Source organism: Osmia lignaria, chromosome 13 (assembly GCF_051020975.1).
Source record: "Osmia lignaria lignaria isolate PbOS001 chromosome 13, iyOsmLign1, whole genome shotgun sequence".
Taxonomy (NCBI): Eukaryota; Metazoa; Arthropoda; class Insecta; order Hymenoptera; family Megachilidae; genus Osmia; species Osmia lignaria.
In genome coordinates this window covers 4912400-4936538 of record NC_135044.1, presented here as the reverse complement: position 1 = coordinate 4936538, position 24139 = coordinate 4912400, and the positions used below count along the sequence as shown (strand labels likewise).

The following is a 24139-nucleotide window of genomic DNA, read 5'->3' as shown; positions in this document are numbered from 1 at the left end:
CTACTACCTCGAGTAACTTCCTTGTTCATTGGTAAGAGGAGCATGTTAGCCTGTGGAGCGTGGAAGGAAGTCGGGTCGCCGTGGCGAAGGGGCCAGCGGACGCACAGAGGGCAGCAGAGGGCGAGCGTAGACCGGTGGCAGGAAAACGAGCGCAACGGTAGCAGCTTCATCGGCGCTATGCAAATAGGATCCTGATCGTGACGCGGGTAGGCAAACACGCGACGTACAGGTAACAGGCAGGGCGGGTGAGGCCTGAGTGAGTCCTCTCCGTTTCTTCTTCTTCTTCTTCTTCTTCTTGTTCCCTCTTTCCATCGGTATTATGGTAGTGTGCGCCCTCTTTTCACGGGGCCACGACCCATGCCAGAGATGCATGCCACTCGTACCGATGCACATCCACGAACACTTTGCTTTTCTCTTTCTCAACTCTCCTCCTCCTGTACTTCTCTTTAAGAACATCCTTCTCTCTCTCTCTCTTTCTTTATCATTGCCGCGGTAGTAGCCAGCGTCTTTTTCTCTTCGGTCTACACGTTGCATCGTGGAGATATGCTAATGCAGCCGTCCCGATCGTGACACTGCGGCTGCTAAGTGAGAGCTCAAGTCGCAACCTTCTCATCGGCTCCTACGCCGCGTCGCGTCGAGCCTCTTCCTTCTGCTCCTCCATCTCTCCCTTTGCTTCTCTATCGTCCCCTTAATCGTGCTTTCGGGAATCCTATCCTTCGTATTGATACCCCATTGCCAGCCCATTATGACATCTCGAGGACAGTCGAACAGCCCTTCTTTCTTCCAGCTAAAAATCCAATCGCGACTGCTTTGTTCTTCGCCTGCCGACAGGTAGATCGGATGAATTTTCGGCTGAGTTTTGAAATCGACCGACCTATCGAGGAGTGTACAATTTCATAAATTATGGATGTCGTAGGACAGCTCAGAATCGACTGTCTTTCACTCTGGACAACGCGTTAAGAAGCTTCCCGCGTGTCTGATTGGTCGCTGGCAAAACAAGGATCGGCGGACGTGTAACTACACGTTCTACACAATTTACAGGGCACAGTCGAAGAGCGTAGCGTCCGTGTTCCGATTCAATTAAACGCCGATGCAATCGATCAATTCAATTCGTCCCGTTACACTTCACTCTTCAAGATTCAACGGGCATCGCGCAAGCACACACCTCATTAAAACGCAAATCTAACCGATCGATCCGATATCTTCGATCTACCTTTATTCCGGCCTGCTTCGCCTCGCGTCGTTTTCTACGCTGGCTCTCTCTTTCTCTCTCTCGAGGGGGTGGCAGAGGAAGAGGTAAGGATAGAAAGAGAGAGGAAGATGATCTTGTACGGACCGTCCACGTTCGTCCATCCCTTCCAAGAAGTTCAGATCACGTCGTGGAGCACATTATTCATGCAAAGCTCTTACTACGTCTACCTCCGTCTCTATCTGTGTATCAACACGCATGGCTATACGTGGCCGTCATATGTACGTGCATCGACGGCAAACAGACGACACGAATAATTCGTCGGGAATTTCGTGTGACACTTTTCAAGCACCGTTTCGACGAAGAACCGAGAGTTTCGCAGTGGAATTACGGGATCTTAAAATCTCGTGAAATTAAAAAAAATTTTCCTCCCTCAGAGTGAAAAGTGAACTTTTAAATTTGACACATTTTTGTACACTGTTACGAAATAAAAGATTTCAAATACAATTTCATCGATAATCTTTATTCATCCTTAACACTTATAATTTATAGACTTCTCTGTTCGCAATTATCCAGCTATCAAATCACGAGGATATTATAAATAGTATCGTGACTCGCTGGTGACCCGTGTCAGATTGATCGTGTCACGCTGGCTTACATAATCGTTCTCGCGAAACTGAATCGCTCGATCTGATATCATCGTAGAATTTCGGACGGCTAATTAGACGGATGCTTGCGACTACTTTTATTTTATTAACTCGAACTGTATCGTGGCTGGATCAAGGATCAACGCGAAACGAGCGGAGAGGATCGTAGAAGAACGCGTCGCGTGTATGCGAGTCTGCGCGCACAAGGTAGGACAATAATGATAGTAATTATGCTAAAGGGCGACGATAAATCCGAGTTGCCGATATCGTGACGAGATATCGTAACATTTCGACTTTCAGCCATTACCACTTAATTACTCGGTTCCAATCCCGAACGAAATACACGCCAATTACTAGCCGGTTAATATTATTATCCTATTTAGCCGAGTGAATAAAGATAATGACGCTCGTTGTCATTAGTGTTATGAGTTATTAGCTTTTAACAGGGTCGTTTAGCAGGGGACTATTCTGTTATTACCTGTTGAATCAAAACTTGTTTCCTGTTTCTTTTCTTTCTTCGTAATTCATTTCACCTAAAGTATAAATTAGTAGTTTTATTAGGTTTCGAATGATGCACGTTGGGTTAATCGATGTAAAATCGTAAGATCGATGAGTCGGAAGTGATTGGAAGATGCTAAAGTGGAAAGAGGAGGGTCGAGCATGGTGTTCCTTGCGGTTTGCTCGCTCGATTTCTGGTTTTCAGCGGCGCGGCGAGCAGAGGAAAAAAGTAATAAAAATCGTCGGGCAAAGCAGTGAAAACCAAGTCGGTGACAGATGGCGAGTACCGATAACGTCTCTCGAAGGTCCTGCTAGCGAGCGAAACGACCTGCACGGATCCTGTTCCTGTCGCGAGATAAAAGAAGAAACAGCTGCGTCCCGGCGCTGATCGGAGATCGCTCCCCGTACGAGAATGCTTTCGACGTCGGACAATCGTGCGAATATTTATGGGGATCATTTGTTTATTCGCGAACGCGATGGACAATGAACGAAACGGGGATTAAAGAGTGCAAAAAGACTAAAAGCGATACGCGTGTCATCGACTGACGATGAAAAACTTGAGGAAATTGATTCTGAAGTTAATTAATTTTGGAACTTAATAAATAATGAAAAAAAAGAGAAGTTCCTCGTGCGTTCATCCTTCGAAAGCTAATTGCCTCGATAGCAAGCGAGAGCATTCTTGCCATCTTTCACGAATTCATTTAAATTAGCTGAACGAAAATAGGTGAAAAAGACGCGAAGGGCGTAGCCTAAAGCAGGCGTGGGTACCAAGATATAAAAACGAAGAAAAAGAGAAAAAGAGAAAAAAAGGGAGACATTTATCGAGGCAAATGTCTTCGCGGTGTCAACGACTGCTATCTCTTAATGACTGCCCCATCTTTCAAGGTTTAATCGTCGACACGTATAAAGCATATCCCCTGGCTTTCTGCATATTCAATGCACGTGGCTCGACGGGGCTCGTGCTGCGTACACGCGTTGAAAATTATCAGCCTCCTCCTCCAGCTTCTCGATTAAAATTCCAGATTCCCGTTTTCAGGAAGGAATAAAACGTCCTCCCTCATCGGCGACCACCAGTCACCGTTTTCGAAGCTTCCAACTTGCTTGTACCATTGAAATTCGTTCCACTCTCCATGATGTTCGCGTTTTTTTTAAATCCTTTTTCGCGATGTTGCCCGATCATCGAGCTTGAAATTCAACCAAGTTACCCGGCAGAGGAGAAAATTTCGAGACGTTTCAGAATGAACGAGATTGACGAAGAGAAAGGGTAACGAGGGCAGGATTTATTCGTCAGGCAACGAGGCGAAGATAGATCCATCGAACGGAGGCAACAAAGGGCAGCGGGTTGGCTCACCCTTTCTGACCGAGCAAATAAAACAAAATCCAGGCAATTATATTCACGAAATATTTCGCTGCGATACCATCGAACGGCCTTTCTTCATTCTTTCGATACAATCAACGAAAATGGATCTGGATCGAGTCTCATTGTGGCAGCAGCAACGGATACTGCTACGACGTGGCCGAAAGATCCGTCGAGGGGCCAACCAAGGGGAGCGGGCAAAAGAGGAAAGAAAGAAAAAAAAAATATAAGGAAGACGGTTTGAAAGAGAGCAAAGAGACGAACAGAGACACGGAGAGAGAAACAAAAGTAGAGGAAAGAAGAAGATGGCCAGAACCCCGCTTCTCGTCTAGCCGAGATCTAATCTCTCGTTCCCGCGCTGCGTGCCTAATTAAAGATCGATATCTCTCGATATTATTGCACCCCCTCACCAACCTTCCATGTACCACCTTCCAACCACCCGGTCGCCCAGCTATCCTCCCCCACCGCCACGTAGCAGGTTATTAAATTCTCCTATCTCGGAGGATCTGGACTGGCCGGTCCTACACGCTCCTATCTGATCCGGTCAATCTTTAGTCTCGTTACCTTTCGGCCCTATGTTCGTTCCACGATCCACTAGATTCGACTCTTTACAAATTTCATCGAGCACCCGATGGGTGCTCCTCGATCCGACACGAGAAACAGGACCTTCTTATGGGATGAGTTTTCTCTAAGACCACGGTGGTATGATGAATTGGGTTCAAACTGGGGCGGATTTCAAATCATCCGTGTACAATAATATCAGATAAGAAAAATATTGCAAACATAAAATTAATATTATTAACACTAGAACTACCAATTTTCTACCTAAAAATAAGTTTGTATCAAATGTTGGTAGTTCTAGTGTTAATATGCCTTCCGTTATAAAATTCCAAAACTTTAGAAGAATAATTTTTAAAGAGACAATGTAAAATTTAGAAAATAAAAATGTGAAGTACAGAGTTAAATTAGAATTGTGTCTCTCTCCATGGTTCGAGAATATTACATTTTCTCTTTCAGGAAAAGGGTAGATTATTCTACAGGGATCAACAACTATATGTATACGTAGGTTACCCTATAAAGATACAGGGTTAACAATCGGTGGTACACGATGAAGAAGTTCCGATGGACGAGCGGCGAAATCAATCAGGCAGACACTGTGAACGCGGCTTAAACATTGAGACGTGACCAATGCTCGTTGCCACGAAGGCAATGCCACATCGGGCAATTATCGCTCGGCAGGACCTCGACGTGCATATATTAAGGCCGACTAGATCCTTCTCTTTCTCTCCTGTTCACCGTTCGCGACAAACCTCGCCTGTGACCAACAAGGTGGAGGCGGAAAACGACGACGAAGACGACGACGACGACGACGACGACGACGACGACGACGACGGTGAACCGACACACCAAGATTTCGTATCTGGCCAGGACATTTCTCGCCTACCTTCTGGACGACGTTTTAAGATCGATATCGAACCGCTCTGGAAGTCGACCGAATGAATAATTATCAATGGGAGGACCCGGTATATCTCGCCACCTTGCCCCTCCTCTTTCTCTCTCGTATTCTTCTTTTTTCATTTGATTTTCTTCTTTCGACCAAAGCGACAGAGCGAAGCGTTCGTCTAGCAGGCTCGTGTCTTGCGAACGAACGAAGATTTTTCATTGATATCCTCGTACGATCTTGTTGCTTGCTTTCAGAAAAATATAGAAGAACGAGATCTTCTTTTGCAGAAGCGTTGAATCCTCGAAGCAGTTTAATGGCGGATTCGAAGAAGCTCGCGATACAGGTAAATCAATTAAAGATCGCGAAGGAGTCGAGTGTCGTAAAGCCGCCGTGAGCTATCGAAAAGTCGAAGAGCGTTATTTATGGTGGAGTCCACCAGCAATCCCCATCGTCGCGAACTCTCACGTGCCGATACGTGCTCCGGGTTCAAGCGCCACGTTATATCTTGCTGTGACCAGACCCTGCACATCTAGTAGCTGCTAAAATGTTCTAAGAACCTTGTACACAGACCATAAACATCGAACGAGCCAGGTACCATAAAGGTACGACGATAGAGAAATATGGATTCAAGGAGGGCTGTTGGCGAGAAGAAAAACTTTAAAATCCATGGATCTTTAATTAAATTAATAAATCGATGCGATTGAACGATTAAGAATTCGACTGAATTGAAAGGAGAAGAAAAGATTCTGTTACGTTCCGCATAAATTTCAATCGCGTCGACGAAATACGAAGCACGGGGTAGAAAAGGTACGGCGATAACTCACGGGAATACCGATAAACGACACAAAATTAACTTCCAACCCTCCCTCGCGTCGACTTCCTCAGACTTCCTCGATAAAAATCCATTTCCACGTATCTCCGTGTTGCAACCCCTCCCTGCTGTAGGTAAGCAACCAATATCATCGAAATTGAGCGATTCCAACCCCCCCGTCCGTTCGCCAACAGCAAACTGCCAACTTCCACCCCCTCCTTCGCCGTTCATCTTCGCTGTTTTACAACCCCTACGTGCTGACTCTCAGGTGCTTTGCGATCATTATGCATAATGCAGCTCGCAATGCGAGTATAATTTTTACGACAGTCACACCCCCTCGTAAAGGGTGGAAAATTGACGTTCGAACACGATGATCGCGCGACGAAACGTGAAAAAAATCACTGTTGTATCGAAGGTGGTTGGTTCTCTTCAAGGCAAGGTGGAAAATTATATTCTACAGTGTTTCTCTACTTTTCTCACGATTAAAATTCGAATATTCGAATATCCGTCGTTTTTAATACCACCTGGGAACGCTGCAACCCCTGACTCTTTGATCATAGAAGAATCGGGTCAAGCGTTACGTCGTCCACGGTGATGAAAGGGTTGCATCAGAGCCTTATTAAGAAAAAATGATGTATACAATCGAGAAGAAACAAGACAGAGCCGCGTTATCTCGAGGAAAGCCATTCTAACGACCTTATCTACCGTAAAAAACTTCGACTTCAACCACCGGGGATCATAATCGAGCTTATCTCTCGTTCAACCCCTCTTCTTCCTCTTCCTTTCTTTCTCTACGCGGATCTCGCCTCATCGTTGCACCGAAAGGTTATCTCCCCTTTCGCTCATCTATCGCACCCTGACGTGCTATCGCGAATTTTATCGCGGAAACTTTGAATCGTACCGGGGAGACGGAGAAAGAAAATAGGGTGGCGCGAAAGGGTGGCAGAATTTTATTTCGTGGAATTTTATCGTTTTCGAAAATCCTTATTTTTCCCCCGACAAGTACAGCTCTTTCCATAACGGAGATGAATAGCAGAGGGAGAAAGACGTATCTTTGCGAATGGGGGTGGGATACTATCATCGGTGCGTAAGCAGGAAATATCGCTACATCGTAGTGGTTGTACGCTGTAAAAATATTTTAAGCGGCTCTCGAAGGCACGGTACGGGGGTTGGTTTAGTGGCGGTGCCTGAAAAAGCACGATTACGTTTACGACTTCCCTCGCCGTCTGTCGACTCACCCTCTCTCAGCCTCGCCATGTTCCCGTCGGATGCTCGACAAAATTTCCCTCGAATTTCGATCTTAACAACGAACAGAATAATTCCTAAGCAAAGCATTAATTTTCTGTATTCTCCTCGCGATTGTTTCGACCACCCCCTCTCGTTATAATACAAATCGACAAGCAGAAGGAACAATTAACGAGTGAAACGAGGCCCGTTCGTTTCGATTCTCCATTAGACTGACGGATGGTCCTTGATTAGGCTTCCCCGGATAACGAACGAGAAGGGGCATCGCTCGGCCATGGCGAAAGGGAAAGGCAAAACCGAAAAAGGAAAAGCAAGGAAGCGCCACGAGAAAGGAGACAACGAGACGGTGAAACGGGAAGAGCCGACAAGGACGAAGGGGATAGAAAGAAAGAAAGAAAGAAGTAAAAGAAAAAAAGAAGAAGCAAGATACAACGGATAGCGAAGGGAAGAGAAAGAGAAGGGGGGATACATAAAGCATAAGCAATAACGAGGCACCAAAGACTATCATCGACCTATCGGAAATAATTATTCTCGTTGTATCGAGAGCCGGCACAGGGGGAGAGGGTGGACACGAGCGAAACGGAGCAGAAAGAGGGGAGTATAAGTAAGTATAAGTGACTTTGCCACACGGTCCTCAGATAATGCCGAGGGCCACCTTCCAGGAATTAGTATTTATTGTGACGCGATTCTGATAGCGGTCACGGTACGCCCCTGGCATACCTGGGTACCCCAAGTCCCACGAATTATGGTTTTCAATATGATGACGGTTTCGTATCAGCCGACCTCGCTCGCTCTTTTCTACCTTCGTCTTCGTCTCCTCCACCGTCTCCTTCTTCACCTTTCTCTTCAGCCAGCCTTCGAGATACGCGTACACCTCGTCCGCGGGCTCGTAAACCGTCTAAAAGGCTTCGACGATTTTTCTCTCTTTCTCACCTTCGATGCGCCAAACACCGACTATCCCTTTCCAATCCCCCGCATTCTCTTTCCATCGATGGAAAAATAATTTTCCTCGAAACGAATAAAGGTTACAGTTTTCGAAATAGGAGGATGGACGCATTCTGTCCGATATCGAAACGCGACGCGACGTCTCCTTATCGTCGGCGACGCTGGAGAGGAGATCTCGCAGGCCAGGTTCGAAAGGAAGCTCTTCTTCTTTCCCTGAACGGTCTAGTAGGAAAGAAAGCAGCCCACGGGAGCGTTTCTTCCTCGCGGAAGATAAAGCGGACGATTAGGAACGGCCGCGAGGGTTGAAAAAGTTTCTTAATCGACAGATAAGAATTTCGCGTGACTCGCCGACTTTCCCGCGGATTATTTCAACCCCTCGACTCTATCCGAGCCGGCACGTCGGATTTTAGGGTTAACAGTATTGTACGCGGAAGTTGTAATCGTTCCAATTGCGGTATTATCGTTTTATTTCCCATTTTTCTCCTCTGTTTGTCCTTTTCGTTCGCCCCCTGTAACGCGATGCGCGCGTCCAAATGAATCATTCTCAAAGGGTGACTTTACTGTAACTTAGAAACACGAGAATGGAAATACGAAGAGTAGCTTTCGAAGTGGAAAAACTATAGAATTTCACTGGGGGGGGGGGAAGAATTCGAAGAAGACGCGAGGAGGTGTACCGAGAGAATTCGCGACGTCGTAGAAACACACGGCACGGCAGGGTAGGGAGAGAGTTGGAGGGGTGTTAAGGGGGTGTACGTAGGTAGGACGAGAGCCTGGCCGGCTCGTTATCAGTCCAGGAGGTGTTATCAGCTGGATGCAGCTCCCTTCCAGGCCCCCAACCCCTTTGGCAACTCGGCACAAGGAGCGACGAAGAGCGCGAGGGTGGGTAAAACGCAAGGGTTTGGGAAAGGGGTGGTTCGAAGGTGCACGCTATCTTCTACCCCTGGAGAGATGGCTATAGAGTGCATCTAGCGATAACGAGGCAAGTTAAACAATATCGAGCTATATGAGGGCCAGGACTCTCGACCGAAGATTAACCGCGTTCTCTGGCAAGAAGATACTTCGGTATCTACGAAGAATCGGCTCCCCCAGGTCTTGGACGTATTTCGGCGAAGATGGCGGTTGGTTGGCCGTCGTTGAACCGGAGAGGAAACGCGGCCGTGATTAAGGAGTATCGGCACTTGGGGAGAAACTTGCCGAAACTTCGCTTCCCTCCCTCTCTCTCTTAGTTTCTCCCTTCAGAGCTTTTTTCATTTTTCGTCGTTTCGAAAATCACGTCGTATAACTCGCCTCTGTGAATCGGCATTTTGAATTCTCAATTATTAATTTATAATTTTCAAGAAAATCGCTATTCCAAAGAAGATTTCATTAAAAGAAAAAAAATATTATCGGAAGACGAATTTCGTAATCGTGAGCTAGGAAAGATGGTAGCAGCCGTCTGGTCCTCCACTCGGTATCTCGATCGATCGGTCGAAGGGGAAGAGGAGCGAGAGTGGTCCTCGCCGATCGAATCTCAAAGCTGAAGACGAAGGGACAGGTCCCGCGATCCGTGGTCCAAATATTGGGACATCGTATCTCCTCACGGAGCCAGCCTCGGCAAGAAGAAATATAAAGACAATGGAGGAGGAAAGGAGGACTCGAAGCAAGGTGGAAGAGAAGATACTTGGAGAAAGGAAGATTCGAGGATTAAGAAGAAAAAAAGAGAGAGAAGAAAGGACAGATACAGTTTGCTGTATTGTTGGCCGACGTTACGTACGTACGAAACGGGCATCCCCTCTTGGATACTCTTCGGTCGCGAAGAGATAGCTCTCGAAGCAGGGTACCCAGGTTGCAGCCGATATGGGGGCCGAGACTTTACGAGACGGTGGTCGTGGACGAGTGATTGATGAGCGGCCGAGCTAATGAGGAGCTGAGCTGCAGGACGGGGATCACGATAAAGAGGTCCTACCACCACCGTATAACCCTTCTCGCGAGGCATACGTAGCTGCAACACCTCCTTCTTCCTGTTCTTCTTCTTCTCCTTCTCCTCTGCTTCTGCTCTGAATCTCTTTCTACTTGCAATCTTTCCTTTGGTTAACCTTCTTCGTGAATCCTTCGCACTCTTTCCTTCTTTCAGGCGACGTACAAATCTCCCATAAAATAGAAAATGAATCGAAAAATGGAAAGTTTAAAAAAAGGAAAAGATATGAATCTACAATTCAGTTACATGGTCATCGTTTCCATTGGGCCATAGGTTGATTTAAAGCGGTCCGTTGAAAGCATTTGCCTACCTTATCTTGTTTTCTATTTACAGGATTATACTCGTAATTCGAGGTAGAGGAAGCGTCGAGTTTGTCGACGCTTTCGGCCGACGAAGGAGGTAAAAGGGGGTTGACGAAGTCGGCTAGAAGGAGAAGTAGGTGGAGGAGGTTTATAATAAAGCCTGCAGGGTCCAAGATACGTGGTGGCTTGGCAGCCGTTATCAAACGGGTCCAGCGTTCGAGTCTCTCCGCAAAACCCTGCCGTTGGAAACATCGCGGTAACCTGGATATCCTTCCCGTGTCCGTTGTAACGAGTCACGAACCCGTGCACCGTCGGCATCCAAATTTTCTTTTCTCCGATCGAACATCATACTATACTATAAAATTCTCGAGTATCTTCGAAGCATTCGAAAATATCGGTCTTAACGCGATTAAAACTGTTTAAAAAGCACGGACCAGGAAGAAAGACTTCTAATTACAACGAACACCACAATGATTACGTTTCAATTTTAATAAAAGACCGCGAGATCTCGTAAAAAAGAAGAGAAAGGCTTCTTTCATTCACCATTAAAAATTAGCATTTAACGGAAAGAGAAAAATCGTTCTCTCGATCTGCTTGGCCATTCATTAGACCCGAAATAAATGGCAGACCACCAGTCACGAGAGGCAACGAAGAAACAAACGTAAGCGTTTCCGTGAGCGTTCTTTTTAATCATCCTGTAGCAACCCTTTCCATTCATCCCTCTCGGGAAAGCCATCAACAGTAGCAGCAGCAGTAGCAGTAGCAACAACAACAACAACAACAACAACAACAACAGAAGCTTTACTACAGCGAACTGTGCCCTGTGTATTATAATGTAGAGTGTGAGTTATCAGACATCGGGCCGTTATCAGGGTCTGGGATCGCCTGGTCCGCTGCTAAGCTCCCACCGCCTCTCCCTCTCCTATTCAACCCCCGATAACGAAAGGGTTATCACGCCACGCTCCCCGACTGCCATTCCTCGCCTCTAGAAAAGCCAACCAGGCCGTCTTTCCACCGGCAGATTATTATTCTTTTTACTCGCAGCCGCTTTTTCGCGCCGACCGATTACGATCCCTTTGACTCGGCCACTTTACTGCTCGACCACCACCTTCCACCGCCATCGCGTTACTCTCTCTGACCATGCTTTACAAAGAGGACATTGTTTATTTCCGTCTATGCACTCGGCCACGTTCGTTCGCTATGGAATTTCCATACCAGACCGGTAAATCGAGGCTCTCTGTTTAGGGGTGCCTTTAGAATTTTCGCTCAGGAATTGGAAAGAATTTTAATAGAAATACTTATTGCATGGAATTTTCTCTGTCTCACAGTCACTAAGCTAAACGGAAACGCGAAGGGGATAAAAAAGTGCAGATAGCAGGCGGTTAGAGAAAGGAAAGAACGGAAGGTCTCTTCTCTCGTTTCGCTCTCGTCTCGAGCGTGTACCGGGTGACGTGGCCACGTCAACGGGGATACCCTTTGAAGGGAATGTGTGGATGGGGATCGCGGGATCGGTGTCGACCAGGCAACGATTAGCGCGAGAAACGGTTCTCCGCTCTTGCCATTCGTCCGATGTCCCGACGTACGGGACGATAAATCGAGTGCAGGGAAAACGTCTCGTTACTCGGTGAGCGAAGAAAGAGAGAGAGAGAGATCTTTCGAAGATCCAGCTTGATTCTGGTCGAGGTCATCTAGGACCCCTCGTACCAGCCTACCAGTTCTTTTTACCTCTTTTATATCGTCCCTCGATTGGTCGCTGCGGTTGCAGCTTTGCTCGCGATTTCTTGTTCCGAGGCTGGATCGTTAAACGTCCATGTATTTAGCTAGTCCAACGATCCATCGTGACGCACGGACACGGGATTGATCTATGATTCGCTTCTTTCGCACGGATACCTTGCGACTCGAATAAAATAAACGTCTTCGCGTTTGTTATCACCTCAGCTGGATTAAAAAGATCAGAAGGAAAGAATGAAATGCTTTCGACGAATGATCGGCGCATCCGCGAAGGGTGCACGCGAGAGGACGAGGGGTCCGAAGAAATTTCCAAGCACCGGTATATTTGTGTTACAGCCCGCGATTTCATCGCAGATTTCTGCTGCTCGCGGAGAAATAAAAAGGATCAGGGGGAAAAAGAAGGAAAGACGGACGGTGGAACGGTGCGCGCCAGCGTCGAAAGGAACAAATTGCGTACAAAACGAGGCGTGTGCACGCGTTACGGATACGATCCGAACGGAGATCCATGCACGCAAACGAAAAAGGTAGGACGAACCAGTAAAAATCAGCCGTTCGAGAGAAGGAGGAGGGTAGAACCGCTCCGTATATCGGCGCTGATCAGCCGCGTATTTCCAAACAATGCTCTCACGCGAACCGATAGCAGAGGAACTTGAATCGTTCTTTGGGAGAAAAATTTTATGAAACGGATGAAATCGATCGAAACGGACGAGAAAAATCGAAAGACGAAATGTTGATATCGATGAAAATAAATCGAACCAGAGTAGAAAATACAAATTTGATTTTTCTAACACTTCCTTCATTGCGATTTTGAAATATAAATACTTTGCAACGAACGGATCACAGTCGTCCATGGTAAGGGTTAAAAACCTATACCGAAGGTTCGTCTCAACCCCTAATCGTTCCATCAACAATCATCACCGTGGAAGAGGGGCGCGAGTCATCGAAGCAGAGTCGAGCTCGTAGGAACATCGTGGTAAAGATACAAAACAAAAAAAATGAAAGACAGAAGGGGAGAAAGGGTAACGAAGAAAAAGGAGACGGAAGAGGAGGTGGCCCGGCTGTATCTTGATACGAAGGTAACCTGGGGAGAGGAGAAAGACCAACGAACGATTGGTCGATGTGGTACCAGAGTGGTACCAGTCTCGACCAATCGGCACCGACGACCTCCTCCGATGCCTGGTCTCATTCATAGATCAGCCTGGCCAGAGGAGGCCTTCGAACCGTCGCCAGGATCGCAAGATCCTTGTCGATCTCGTTCTCTCTTCTCTTCTCCTTCTTCTCCACGCTTCTTTCCTCCTCTTCAGCCAGCAAGTTGCATGGCGGACGTGCAACCTCCGCCAATTATCCATGCACCACCTGGAGGACTAGCTAGCTTCGGTGAAACCTCCTGGTCCCTTCTATGGAGACCTGGCTTCTACGACTAGTCTCGGTTGCTTTACTATTTGCTTTCATTATTTAATACAATAGACTGTAAAATGCAAAATTTATCGAATTTCCAAATTTTTATTTGAAGGAAGCAGAGAAGATTTTGAACGCGTACTAGTTTCACGGATTAGATTCGTATTAGCTATTACTTAAACACCTCGAAAATAGCAATAAATTGTCCTTTTGACTAAAGAAAACACTGTTCTTTAATAAAAGATCCTTCCAATTTCAAGTATCGCTCAACTCAGCATAAGAAACGCGTGAAGCAAGTGTCTGATACGAAACCTCAGGTAAAATACAATACGGATTTCCTCGAACAATTCTTGGGATGCTTCAAAAGTCCAGGACATATATTTTTTTTTTCTGTAAACGTTGTTCGGAGACTCTCGTCTCGTTTTCCATAAATTATTCCGCTGTCTGAAAAGTGGCTGGCCGCGATCAGTGGCGATCGAGGGCAGCACGGAATCGACTATTTATGAGCGGAGCGGAACCGGCTCGTATGAACGTTCAATGTTACCTTTGGTGCACCTCAAACACGCACCCTTCCTCGTGGTACGCACGGTGTGCGTATATCAGCCTTCCCGCATCTGTCGCGCTTCCCGCGGGGAGTTTTGCCTTTCTGCCGGCCACAGAGATCAGGATGGAACAACCTACCATGTTTGGCGGAGAAGGACTCTCAGAGTTTTCCCTCGGTACGTCTACGGGATCCTTTTTCCTTTTATTCCCCCCCATTCCAGGCCCATTAGTTATCGACGAGTTATTACTCGACGCGAGCACGGCATGGCACTTTGCATCCTTCCGTGATCTCCGTGCGCTATCGGAATAAGGAAACGTCGTTGGTGGAAGCTTAGCAAATTCCTCCTCTCGGATCATCGAGATGATTATCGTTCGCATTGCCCTTGCTTTTGTCAGATCATAGTTTACGCGCGATGTTCTTTCGGAATTCTCATCGAAGGCAGCTGTACGCCTTCGGTGTCACCGGTGAAGAAGACGGCGAAGACGGAAGAAGAAGAAGAAGAAGAAGAAGAAGGTGGCACTTGGCCAACCGACGCGATCCGTGGCGTTTAGCAACGACCCGGGCGTAACGAGCAGGTGCGGTTAGAGAGACGGGTCCAACCATAAATCTCAATGAGCCTTACTACCGTATTACTCGGTCCGGCTTCGCCGTACGCTCTTCTAATAACACAGTCGGCCGGTTGGCAGCTCTTCGCTCCAGGGGGTGGTGGCCAGAACCTGGAGCGGCGCAGCGCGAGCCCCTTGATTACAGGATATGCCATGGATGACGTGATATTAACGTAATGAATACCGATCGCTCTGCCTCGTCGCGTACGCTCCACGAGTTTACACGCGAGCCAAGTTTCTCTTTCTCTCCAACTTCGTGATCGGTTCTTCAAACTTCCTACGAATTTATAAAACGACGCGTCGATTGTCATAGCCGAACGGTTGCATTGCTGGAACGATGTTTAAACAGAGGGTACCGGGCACCACGAACGTGCTCCGAGGTGGGAATAATGGGACGTAATTGAACAGCGCGTGAGAAAATGACTACCATCAGGCTTGGTCTCTTAGACCGCCCTGAATTTTCGGGAATTAATTAATTATCGAGCACGGAGAGAAATTATTTACGAAACTGGTCCAGCTGATTCCACGAAGTGTATCGATTTAAAATATAGGTTCCTACTTCTTCTGCATAATGTGTTATCATTTTAATATGAAAGTGTCTTAACCGATTGATTCTAAGTAATTTTCGATAACGATCACTCAAATTTTCCAATATCAATTCCGACCGCAAGGGTGAATATTTCTCGGCTGATTCTCGAGCGGGACTTCGACTCGTCCTCTTTAACTATCCGGATTAAAAGGAAAAATTATGTTAACGGCAGGTAAGCGTGCGACTTTGTAATTTTACAGGTAGCACGCGATTAAACGGGGCACCGTTCGGTGAATTGCTCGATTTTTAATGCGGTTGATTGCAACCGCAATCAGCCTCCAGTTGCATATTTCAAGAAACAGCCTTAAACGAGCCAATTCCGTGCCGAAGGAACTAGGAAAGGCTCATTTGTATCCGCTCGTGTTACCGCGATTCTTCAGATATACCAGTGGTTTGTTTAACATTCGCTCCTATCACAGTCGCGATGGTAAATGAATGGAAAATGGAAAAGACTGTCCCTTCTAATTACAATCAATCGTTCGTTCAATGACAAACCTCCTCGAAGAAATATGGAAAATACTCGAGCGATTTGTTTGCTAAAATTCAAATTCTACCAAATGAATAAGAAAGATATTTCTATTCTCTGCATAGAAAGTCTCCTACGATGTTCAACCATTTTGACCAGAACATTCCATAATGGACAGATTCGCGGAAAAGTGGATGAAATTTAAAAGCAGCGTTGGTACAGGGGAAAAAAGTAGCGTTTAACTTACGCGATCCGCCCACTCCTCGATATATTCAATTACGGATTTGCATACGGGCATGCATCTCCATTAAACGGCCTCCCGGTCCGAAATTTGCCTCTGTAAATTTACACGACCAATAAACAACACGGATCGGGGACAAAATATTTAAGAGGGAGAAAGGGTGGCGCAAGAGGGAGACGGAGGAGAGAAAGAGAGAGAGCACACGAAACGATTAAGCGAAACGAGTCGCGGAGTAGGAATAAATTATGGCCGAACCTCGGGGTAAAGCGGGAATAAATTAATAATTAAGACGATGCACGGTGTTTCTCGGAAGGAAGTGTTACGACAAGCTGTTGCGTGCGTTCTTTACGGTAATTGCACGCCCGTGAAATTCGCTTTCGAGCTCGCGAGAGATGCTCTCGTCGTTGACACGTCCCCGAGTGGACGGAAAGCGGGCATTAATTGCACGCCGCACGGGTATCGTGCGTGGAATTTCGCGGGGAAACGTGATGGATCGTCGTGCTGTTGGAAGTCGTCGCGACGCGGTGACCGAGCGACGAGAGACCCATGGAATGTAATGAGCCGATAGGCGTCACCTGTCGTCATCCTTTGCCGTTGAATCATTTCCTTATGCGTCTACGCTAGAATTCGAAAGCATTCGATGCGTTTCTTGGTATCCTAAACGATGACTCTACTATTACAAAGAAGGCATTAGAACGATTGTGAATGAAAGGAGGAACGAAAATTGAAATAAAATCGAGAGAAAGAGAGGCAATTCTTATCGCTATCAGACATCATCGTAATCTTGTGACAAAGAGTTTCATTCGAATGGAACGTAGACCGGGAACGAGGGTCCGGGCTTAAATTAATTTGGGACTCGAAACCAAGACCTGTCCGGTTCCACACGGTCCAGGTACAACTTAATTGGACGGAGAAACTGGTCGTTCGAGGGGGCGAAACGGCTGGGCAAGCCAGGAAGGAAAGATCCGGCCATGCGCCTCGCAAGAGGAGAATTTTAATTGGCGGCAATTTGTCCAGCCTGCAGGGTGAAATCCCCCGGGATACGGCCGACTACTTACCATCAAACGAATCGTCGTTTTCTACATCGTCAACGACACTTGTTCCTTTAAGGATTCTAATCAATTATTACGCATAATTAATCCGTGTAAGATTCCTACTATTTTTTCTGACCCTTTATGAAATTTTCAACACAACATTCATCGTCCCCGTTCGTCATATTCCGAATCAGACCGAAAATCCGTCGACTGAAAGCCCATTTTCAGCCTAACGTAACGTCCCTCTGAATATGGAAACAAATAATCGAGGAAGAGGATCCGAATGGCGTAGAGTCGGTCGCGCGGAAAGCGGTCCTCGAAGATCCACGAGGACTCTGTACGGTGAGAGAAAGGGAGAAAGCTGGTTGTGAAAAGAGGGAGGAGGGTAGGAAGCGAGATGGTATCGGTGCCATATTAGAGGAAGTTATAAATCGCAGCGAATCTAAAATTGATCTTTTCTGCAACGGCGAGAGAGACGAGCGAGGGACCAGGCAGCGTGTCTCTGCGCGCGGAAAGACGTTCTCGCTCGCGCTTCGTTTCTGGCTACGACAGAAGCGAGAGAAAGCGTGGGCGTTCTACGCGCGGATGTCGCCAGGGTAGTCACCTATCGAAGAGAAGCCTCCGCGAGATATATCGATTGCGACGCGTCTGCGAGTTCGAGATAAGCCAGATCCGCATAGCTTCGGCTGTCGAGCTACCATCCCTCTACGATAACCGGCACCCCTCTTCGCAATCGCCGCCACCCTCTCCGACCCGCTCCACCCTCCATTTTCGCGTCCAAGGATCGTTCTAATGTCTGACGACGATTAAAAAAAAAAAAGAAAAATGAATTCATATTCTATCTTTGACGCGTTGATTAATTCCGACAGATCAAAGCCCCGAACCCTCCTTTAACCCGGAACAGAATCTGGTCTTCGAACTTTCCTGAAATTTAAAAAAAAAGAAATAACAAGTATATCTATAAAGATCAGAACGAATGTTAGAAAATTCGAAATAGACGAACGGTTGAGGTAGGTCATGTGCGTTCTCCCCTTCTTAAGGGAAAGTCCCCCAACTTGGGGGTGTCAAAAACAAAAGGGCATACCGTCGAAGGTGTCCTCAAGACCGAGGATTTTTAGGACGGCAGAACATTCTTGTTCTGACCGTCTAGAATAAAGAGTATATCTTATTTCGGAAAGCGCTCACAGTTTATTGAATTTACTCAGTTTCATACTTTTTAATCGGCCGCTCCGGATATTCGTTACACGGATTTTCGGTGCCGTTATCGAGGATATCGAAACTCGTAACTCCGTTAGCCGCGGTATCAGAGCCTAATTGGAGATGGTTTTATAGAAAGAAGCGACCGTACGTTCGAAAGAGTGCAAGGATCGAGAGACAGCGAGAGGCATTAGCATAAGGGTGGCTGATTTATAATTATAGTCGAGCAAGTTCGGGACGGTTGGCACGCAACTATCGTCTTTGCACCAGCTCGAAAGCTGATTAACATATCTACGGCCGGACACCGAGCCAGGGATAAGTTCAACACGTCCTGGCCACCACTTTATTCCCGTGCACCACCACCAGGCTCGTGGGTGTCTCGTCGCACACCGGAGACTTAATCCTCGCGCCTGGCTCCTTTGTCGAGCCAGCCAAAGATCCTGTTTGCACACGTTCCGAGTCTCGTGACTCGGCGAACGCGCGGATATACACGGCACGGTAACTGGATCGCGAACGGACGATCGCTATTGGTAATCGGAGACGGTTCACGCTCGAGCGGATTTCTTCGCGCCCGTTGCCCGCCGCGATAAAAGCCGCGACGAAGAAGCGTTCGGAAAAAAGTTGGATAAGCATTTTACGATCGGTATCGAGGCCTCAGAATTTTTCGTATCTCTTATCCGTTAGTCATGGTTCTACTTTCCGATTCGGATCTTCGATCAGGCTCTGTACCGTTGCATCGAATGGGTTATGGGATTTTAGGGACTCGTAAATGGGACGGTTTAGGCGCCGTTAAGTTCGCCGACGGTCAATGGGGTGCTGGTCAATGGTGATCGTAAAATGGAACCAGTTCTCAGTTCACCTGAGCCTACGATTATACTTCTACTAATTTTTCTATTAAATCATCCTCTCTGGTCTGATTTTATATCGTTCCAAGCTGGGAAAGAAATCAGGAGAAATTCTGAGATATTCGGCGTTCAATGTATACTGAATTTTAAATTAATAATAAAATACAAATATATGTAGATAAAGAATAAAAACCAGTTTAATAAATTTTGTTATTTGAAATAAGAAACTTGAAACTTATCATTTTTACCCCTTTGGTGATTCCAATTTAACGTCACACGTGACGTTTAAACCCTTTTGCAATAAGAATAAAAGTTTCACCTGAAACTCAGCGGGTCGTATAAATTTGAGATATAAAAATGAGAAAAAAAGAATAGAAACAAGACGAGAAGTGATCGATCTATCAAATTGAAATTTCACGGACGATCGCGTTACAAGAGTACCTTTTTCACCCTCCTTTCGTCGTAATCGTTTCGTTAATATTCGCTGCAACCAATAATCGCATTCCGTGCACGTATACACGCACACCGTCCCTGCAACAGAGATATACCTTACACTACGTCCACGTAACGTCGTGTACGTAAACAACGAGCGGTGCTTCGCGTTATCAGCGACGCGCAGCGTCGCGTCCTCGACGGGGGCGTCGTCTTTATCTCGCGCGCCGTGGCGTCTTGTTATCAGGCGGCCATTAGAATATCTAAATACCACCCCCGCGCGTCCGAATCTCAGCGTCGCGAAAGAGGGGCTTGGAAAGGGGCTAACAAGCTATCACAAGGGGGGGGATGGCTCTTTGCCGAACCTTCTGATAATTTTCGCTTGTTCTACTTTTAAACTACCGGCCTTCGAAATTCTCCCTCGAGAGAAACTATGCACCAGGGATTGGAAGAGGAAGAAGATTAAAATATAAAATCGTTTCTCGAGCGAAATGAAATTATACGGGTTATATATGGATTCTGACGAGATTTCATCACATAAAAGTATCGCGAAATAACACTTACGATGCGTCAATTTAAAGAAGAAAATTATTACACATACCGTTTGTTGATTTTCTTAATACAAAATGCGGAGCTCTCGATTCTCCAACTTCTTTCCCTTCAACTAAGCATTAAAATTTTCTTTGCAACAGAGTACGATTCGATATTAGGAAGAAACGATATTCCTTCCACTTTATTTTCATGTTTATATTCGTCAATGCTACCCTTATCCTGCAGTTTATCGAACGCCGCCAGTTCTTTGCCGCCGAAACTCGTTTTCGATCAACCGTGGATACGCGGCAAATGTATTTTGTTCGATCAAAATCGTGCGAGCGAGATTTTCGTGAATTCCTCGTAAATTCAAAAGGATAGCGAGAAAAGTGAAACGTTTCTGTGTCAAGAGAACTCGGTGTAGGAAAGGGAAAGAGGAGATCTCGTGCGGGGCAGGAAAAGAGCGAGAAAGCGAACGGGGTTGCAAAGGTAATCTCTGCACCGTGTTGCCTTGGAAGGGTTAAGTTGTAGAACCACGGCTGGTCGCCGAAGATAAGGATAGCTCGAATCGCACTCGCAGAGCCGCAGAATCCGCAGCACTCCTCAGGTTGCCTCACCGATTACCCCCGAGGATCGTAGCGACGTCGACGCCTAGCGTCGGTCAGCCCCGGTCGCCACGAAAAATGTCGGATAAAATCCCGCGAAATTGCATCGCGGTTAAGATCACTGATATCTTGTATCTTTTTTTTTTTTTTTTTATAAAAATAGCGATATCAATAACTCACTTTGAGACGATAATTAACCCCTGCTGGATGATTCATCGAACTTACCTGTAAAAAAAAAGAAACAGTGTTAGGAATATATTTTATTATAAACTAACATACATTTATCAAAATCTTATCATCCTATGCATAAATATAAAGTTTCACTTCACCGAATAAAATTCACCCCCTTTGATTGTATCGATAATCCAGAAACAACCCGTACGACCATAAATCATCACCTATATAATTCAGCTAAGTCGAAAAAATTTTCCGAAAAGCAAACGAGAGTTTGGTATTAAATCGGCAAGATGCCAGGGTCCACCGATAATCGACGTCAGAGCCGATATTAGATTTGCTTTGAATCGCGTTCGCAAGCAACCCCCTTCGTCAGTCGGCTCCTATCGGTCGGCATAAATCAGCCGGGCGATCTTAATAAATGCACGAGAACGACGCGAAGAGAGAGAGAGAGAGAGAGAGGAGGGTTGGTCGGGTCTGGAAAGAGTGGAATAGGAGGGGTTGAGAAAGGTGTCGAGGGGTTGAAACGCGGCTAGAAGGGGGGAAGGACGGATCGTATGAAACGTCGGGGTGGTTGGTAGGCAGCTAATATCCTCCTGGCCGCTATCCCTAGGCTCATCTCAATAAATTCAATATACTTGTGTAAATCGGAACTCCCGAACATCCCCGTCGAACACCCACCCCCACCCAGACTCACCCTTCGACGGAGATGAGCTGCTAGCCCCTCCTGGATACCTTCCCACCGTCTCCTACCAGCGAACCGATAATGTATCGGTTATTGATTACCCGTAATGAGTCGGTCGCTTCGCTTTTTCCAAACGATACGCTTCGATTCTCAGCGTCGAAAGTTTGCGCGACGGGGTGGAAATCGAGAGAGAGAAAATAATGATCGTTAGTTAAGATATTTTGAAACGGATCGATTCTGTTACTTATGGTACGGGTTTGTATAATACAAAATCAGCCACGTCGACGGCCACATTGTCGGCCCTCTTCGACACCCTTTTCTCACCCTGTCGAGGCGAGGAATTCCTCGGAATTCCGCGGCTGGTGACTGGCGGTGGCGACCGCGTGCGCTTCGCGATAAGCCCTCTTCGAAACCGGCAGCAACACGAACCCTGTGCTCGTACCTCGGTTCATCGTCATCCTGAAAACGCTCTCTCCCCGCGAAAAGTTTCATGGGAAGGGGGGTTGCATCGGTGCCGAGTGCTCGGGCAGAGTCGTGGCCGATCGATCTGCGCGCAAACCGCGGATTTTCCTTATCTTCATCCCCTAGCGTCGATATATCTGATGGAAAACGAGAGAGAAGCATCGTTCCCTTTTCCCTATAGGTTAGGCTAACTGCGGTAATTTTAAAACGATTCACGGGATTTTCGAGCCTGGCCTTATTTATGATCGCGAACCAAGGAGAGGGTTGGTTGGAGATGGCTGTCTTATCGGCCGATAATTGCTCGCTTTTTGTTCGACGCTTTCGTGCTCGGACCCGAGTTTCAGCCGGTGTTTCGCGTTTGCGATCGTACGAGTTTTATGCAGTTCGATGATCGTGGACGGACGGCTTTTTGAGGAATTGAGAATCGTCAGGCGATGATTTTCCGCTCGATGTTTCAACAGGAATTCCTTCCTATCGCGAGTAACGATACTGGACAAACTCTGTTCCCTAAGTGATAGACAATTTTATATTCTATCCGAAAATTTTTCTAATTCCGAGTATCAATTGTCCTTTAAATTCGCGGAATCATCGGGTTGGAAAAGTAAAATCGAAAAATCGCAAAGGGAACGCACGATTATCGCGTAACTCGGCTCATCGGCTGCTCTGGTTGCCGCATCGATGTCCTTTATCGACTTGTTCGACTATGTCCCGGGAACATTACCGAGCCGGTTGATTGATATACAAAGTTGACAAAGTGCACGACGTCGGTTGTCTACGTGTCGTGGTTGGTGGTTGGGTAATGGTGCGGCAACCGTATCTCGCCATTGTACCCCGATGTACCTCTCGGTTTCGTATCTTTTCTGGAAAAGGAATCCGTGGCTCATCCGTGAGACGGATTCCCATGATTTATCGCGGAATGTCCTGGAAGCAGCGGGACAAGAAATCGAAATTCGTCATTTTTGTTAAACACCAGTATTTTCCTGCGTTAACGTTTCGAAAATATCATTTTTCTACGAAAACATCGTTAAATCGCTTCCTATTTCATATTTCAACACCAAAATCGATCCCTTATCGATCATCTCGTGTACATACAGAGGATGCGGAGCGTTTGGAATTAGCACACCTACACGTGTCCTCTCGCGACCCGGTTCTTTCACTGCTGGCCCCGCGAAACGAGAGAAATAAAAGAGGGAGAGACGCAGCACTTCCTTATCTCCCGTAACGACTGCTCGTTATTAATCGGCGCGAGCTGTTCGAGATACCAACCTCTCCCCATCCCCTTCAACCACCCCCTTTCTCTCGCTGTCTTACAACATGACCCTTTCGAATCGCACACCTCCATCGAGATATTGACTTTGCGCGCACTGCCGATACGTGCTGCAACGTGCACCATCACCACTACGATATATCGAGGGTGTCTTTTACAGGGGTTGAATCAAGGTTAGGCATGGATTATGATTAACGATGGGGTGCACTGACTTTGACGTCGCATCGTTTGAAATATCCTTCGAAATATATTCTACTTGTATTTTATTATACAAGCGTTAACACGTATTTATTATTCTATTTCTTTTTTTAAATAATTCTTTGGAATCGAGATATTTTTATTTGTACCATACGTACGATTTCTTCTTCCTTCTGCGTTTCACGAAATTAAGGATTTTTCAAATTCCTCAACCCTCTTCCTATCGCTTTTCTCGCTGAGCCATTTCCGTATCGGGTCGCGATACCGGCGAAATCGGCAATGCATGTGCGTCTCGCCTCTCGTATACAGGATGATTTATTATTTTTATCTTGCCACCGTTCCTCGCCTGGACTACCACCAAAGAGGCGACGTAGAAAGATGTCCCGAAACGGGGGAGAATCGTTTCATCCGATGTGAAATTCAAAACTACCCGCCAATATTCTTCCCTCTCTTTAATGCATAATATCGAAGCCTGATATTTGAATTAATCGATCGAACAATAAGCTCGATGATCGAGCATAAATAAGGTGAAATAGCATCGGGGCAAAAGTGGACGATAAGTGGTCGATGCTTGTCGATTCCGTATGGGGTGGCTCCATTCGGTATCGTTATCTTCGCTCTAACTAACGGTACGATGAAAAGCTCGTCGTCTTCGGTGGATCTTACATGTGCTTCTTTATCGCTGAAAACGCTCGATAACGCCCGAAATATAACCCTTTATTCGTTCGTTAAAATCGTAC

The 24139-nt window shown here is 46.5% G+C and overlaps 1 protein-coding gene across 5 annotated transcripts in view; it reads right to left on the bottom strand.

Moving 5' to 3' along the window:
• Positions 1 to 24139, bottom strand: part of ush (Zinc finger protein ush) — a 116501-nt gene that overhangs the window by 6854 nt on the left and 85508 nt on the right. The window contains exon 1 of one of the 5 annotated variants that reach the window (XM_034320662.2): positions 8 to 20760. The exons of the other annotated variants lie outside the window; for them this stretch is intronic. Within the exon in view, the coding sequence (XP_034176553.1) occupies positions 8 to 170 (163 nt within the window). The 5' untranslated portion in view covers positions 171 to 20760. Of the gene's footprint in view, positions 1 to 7; positions 20761 to 24139 lie in introns of those variants that run through there. 5 annotated transcript variants of the gene reach the window in all.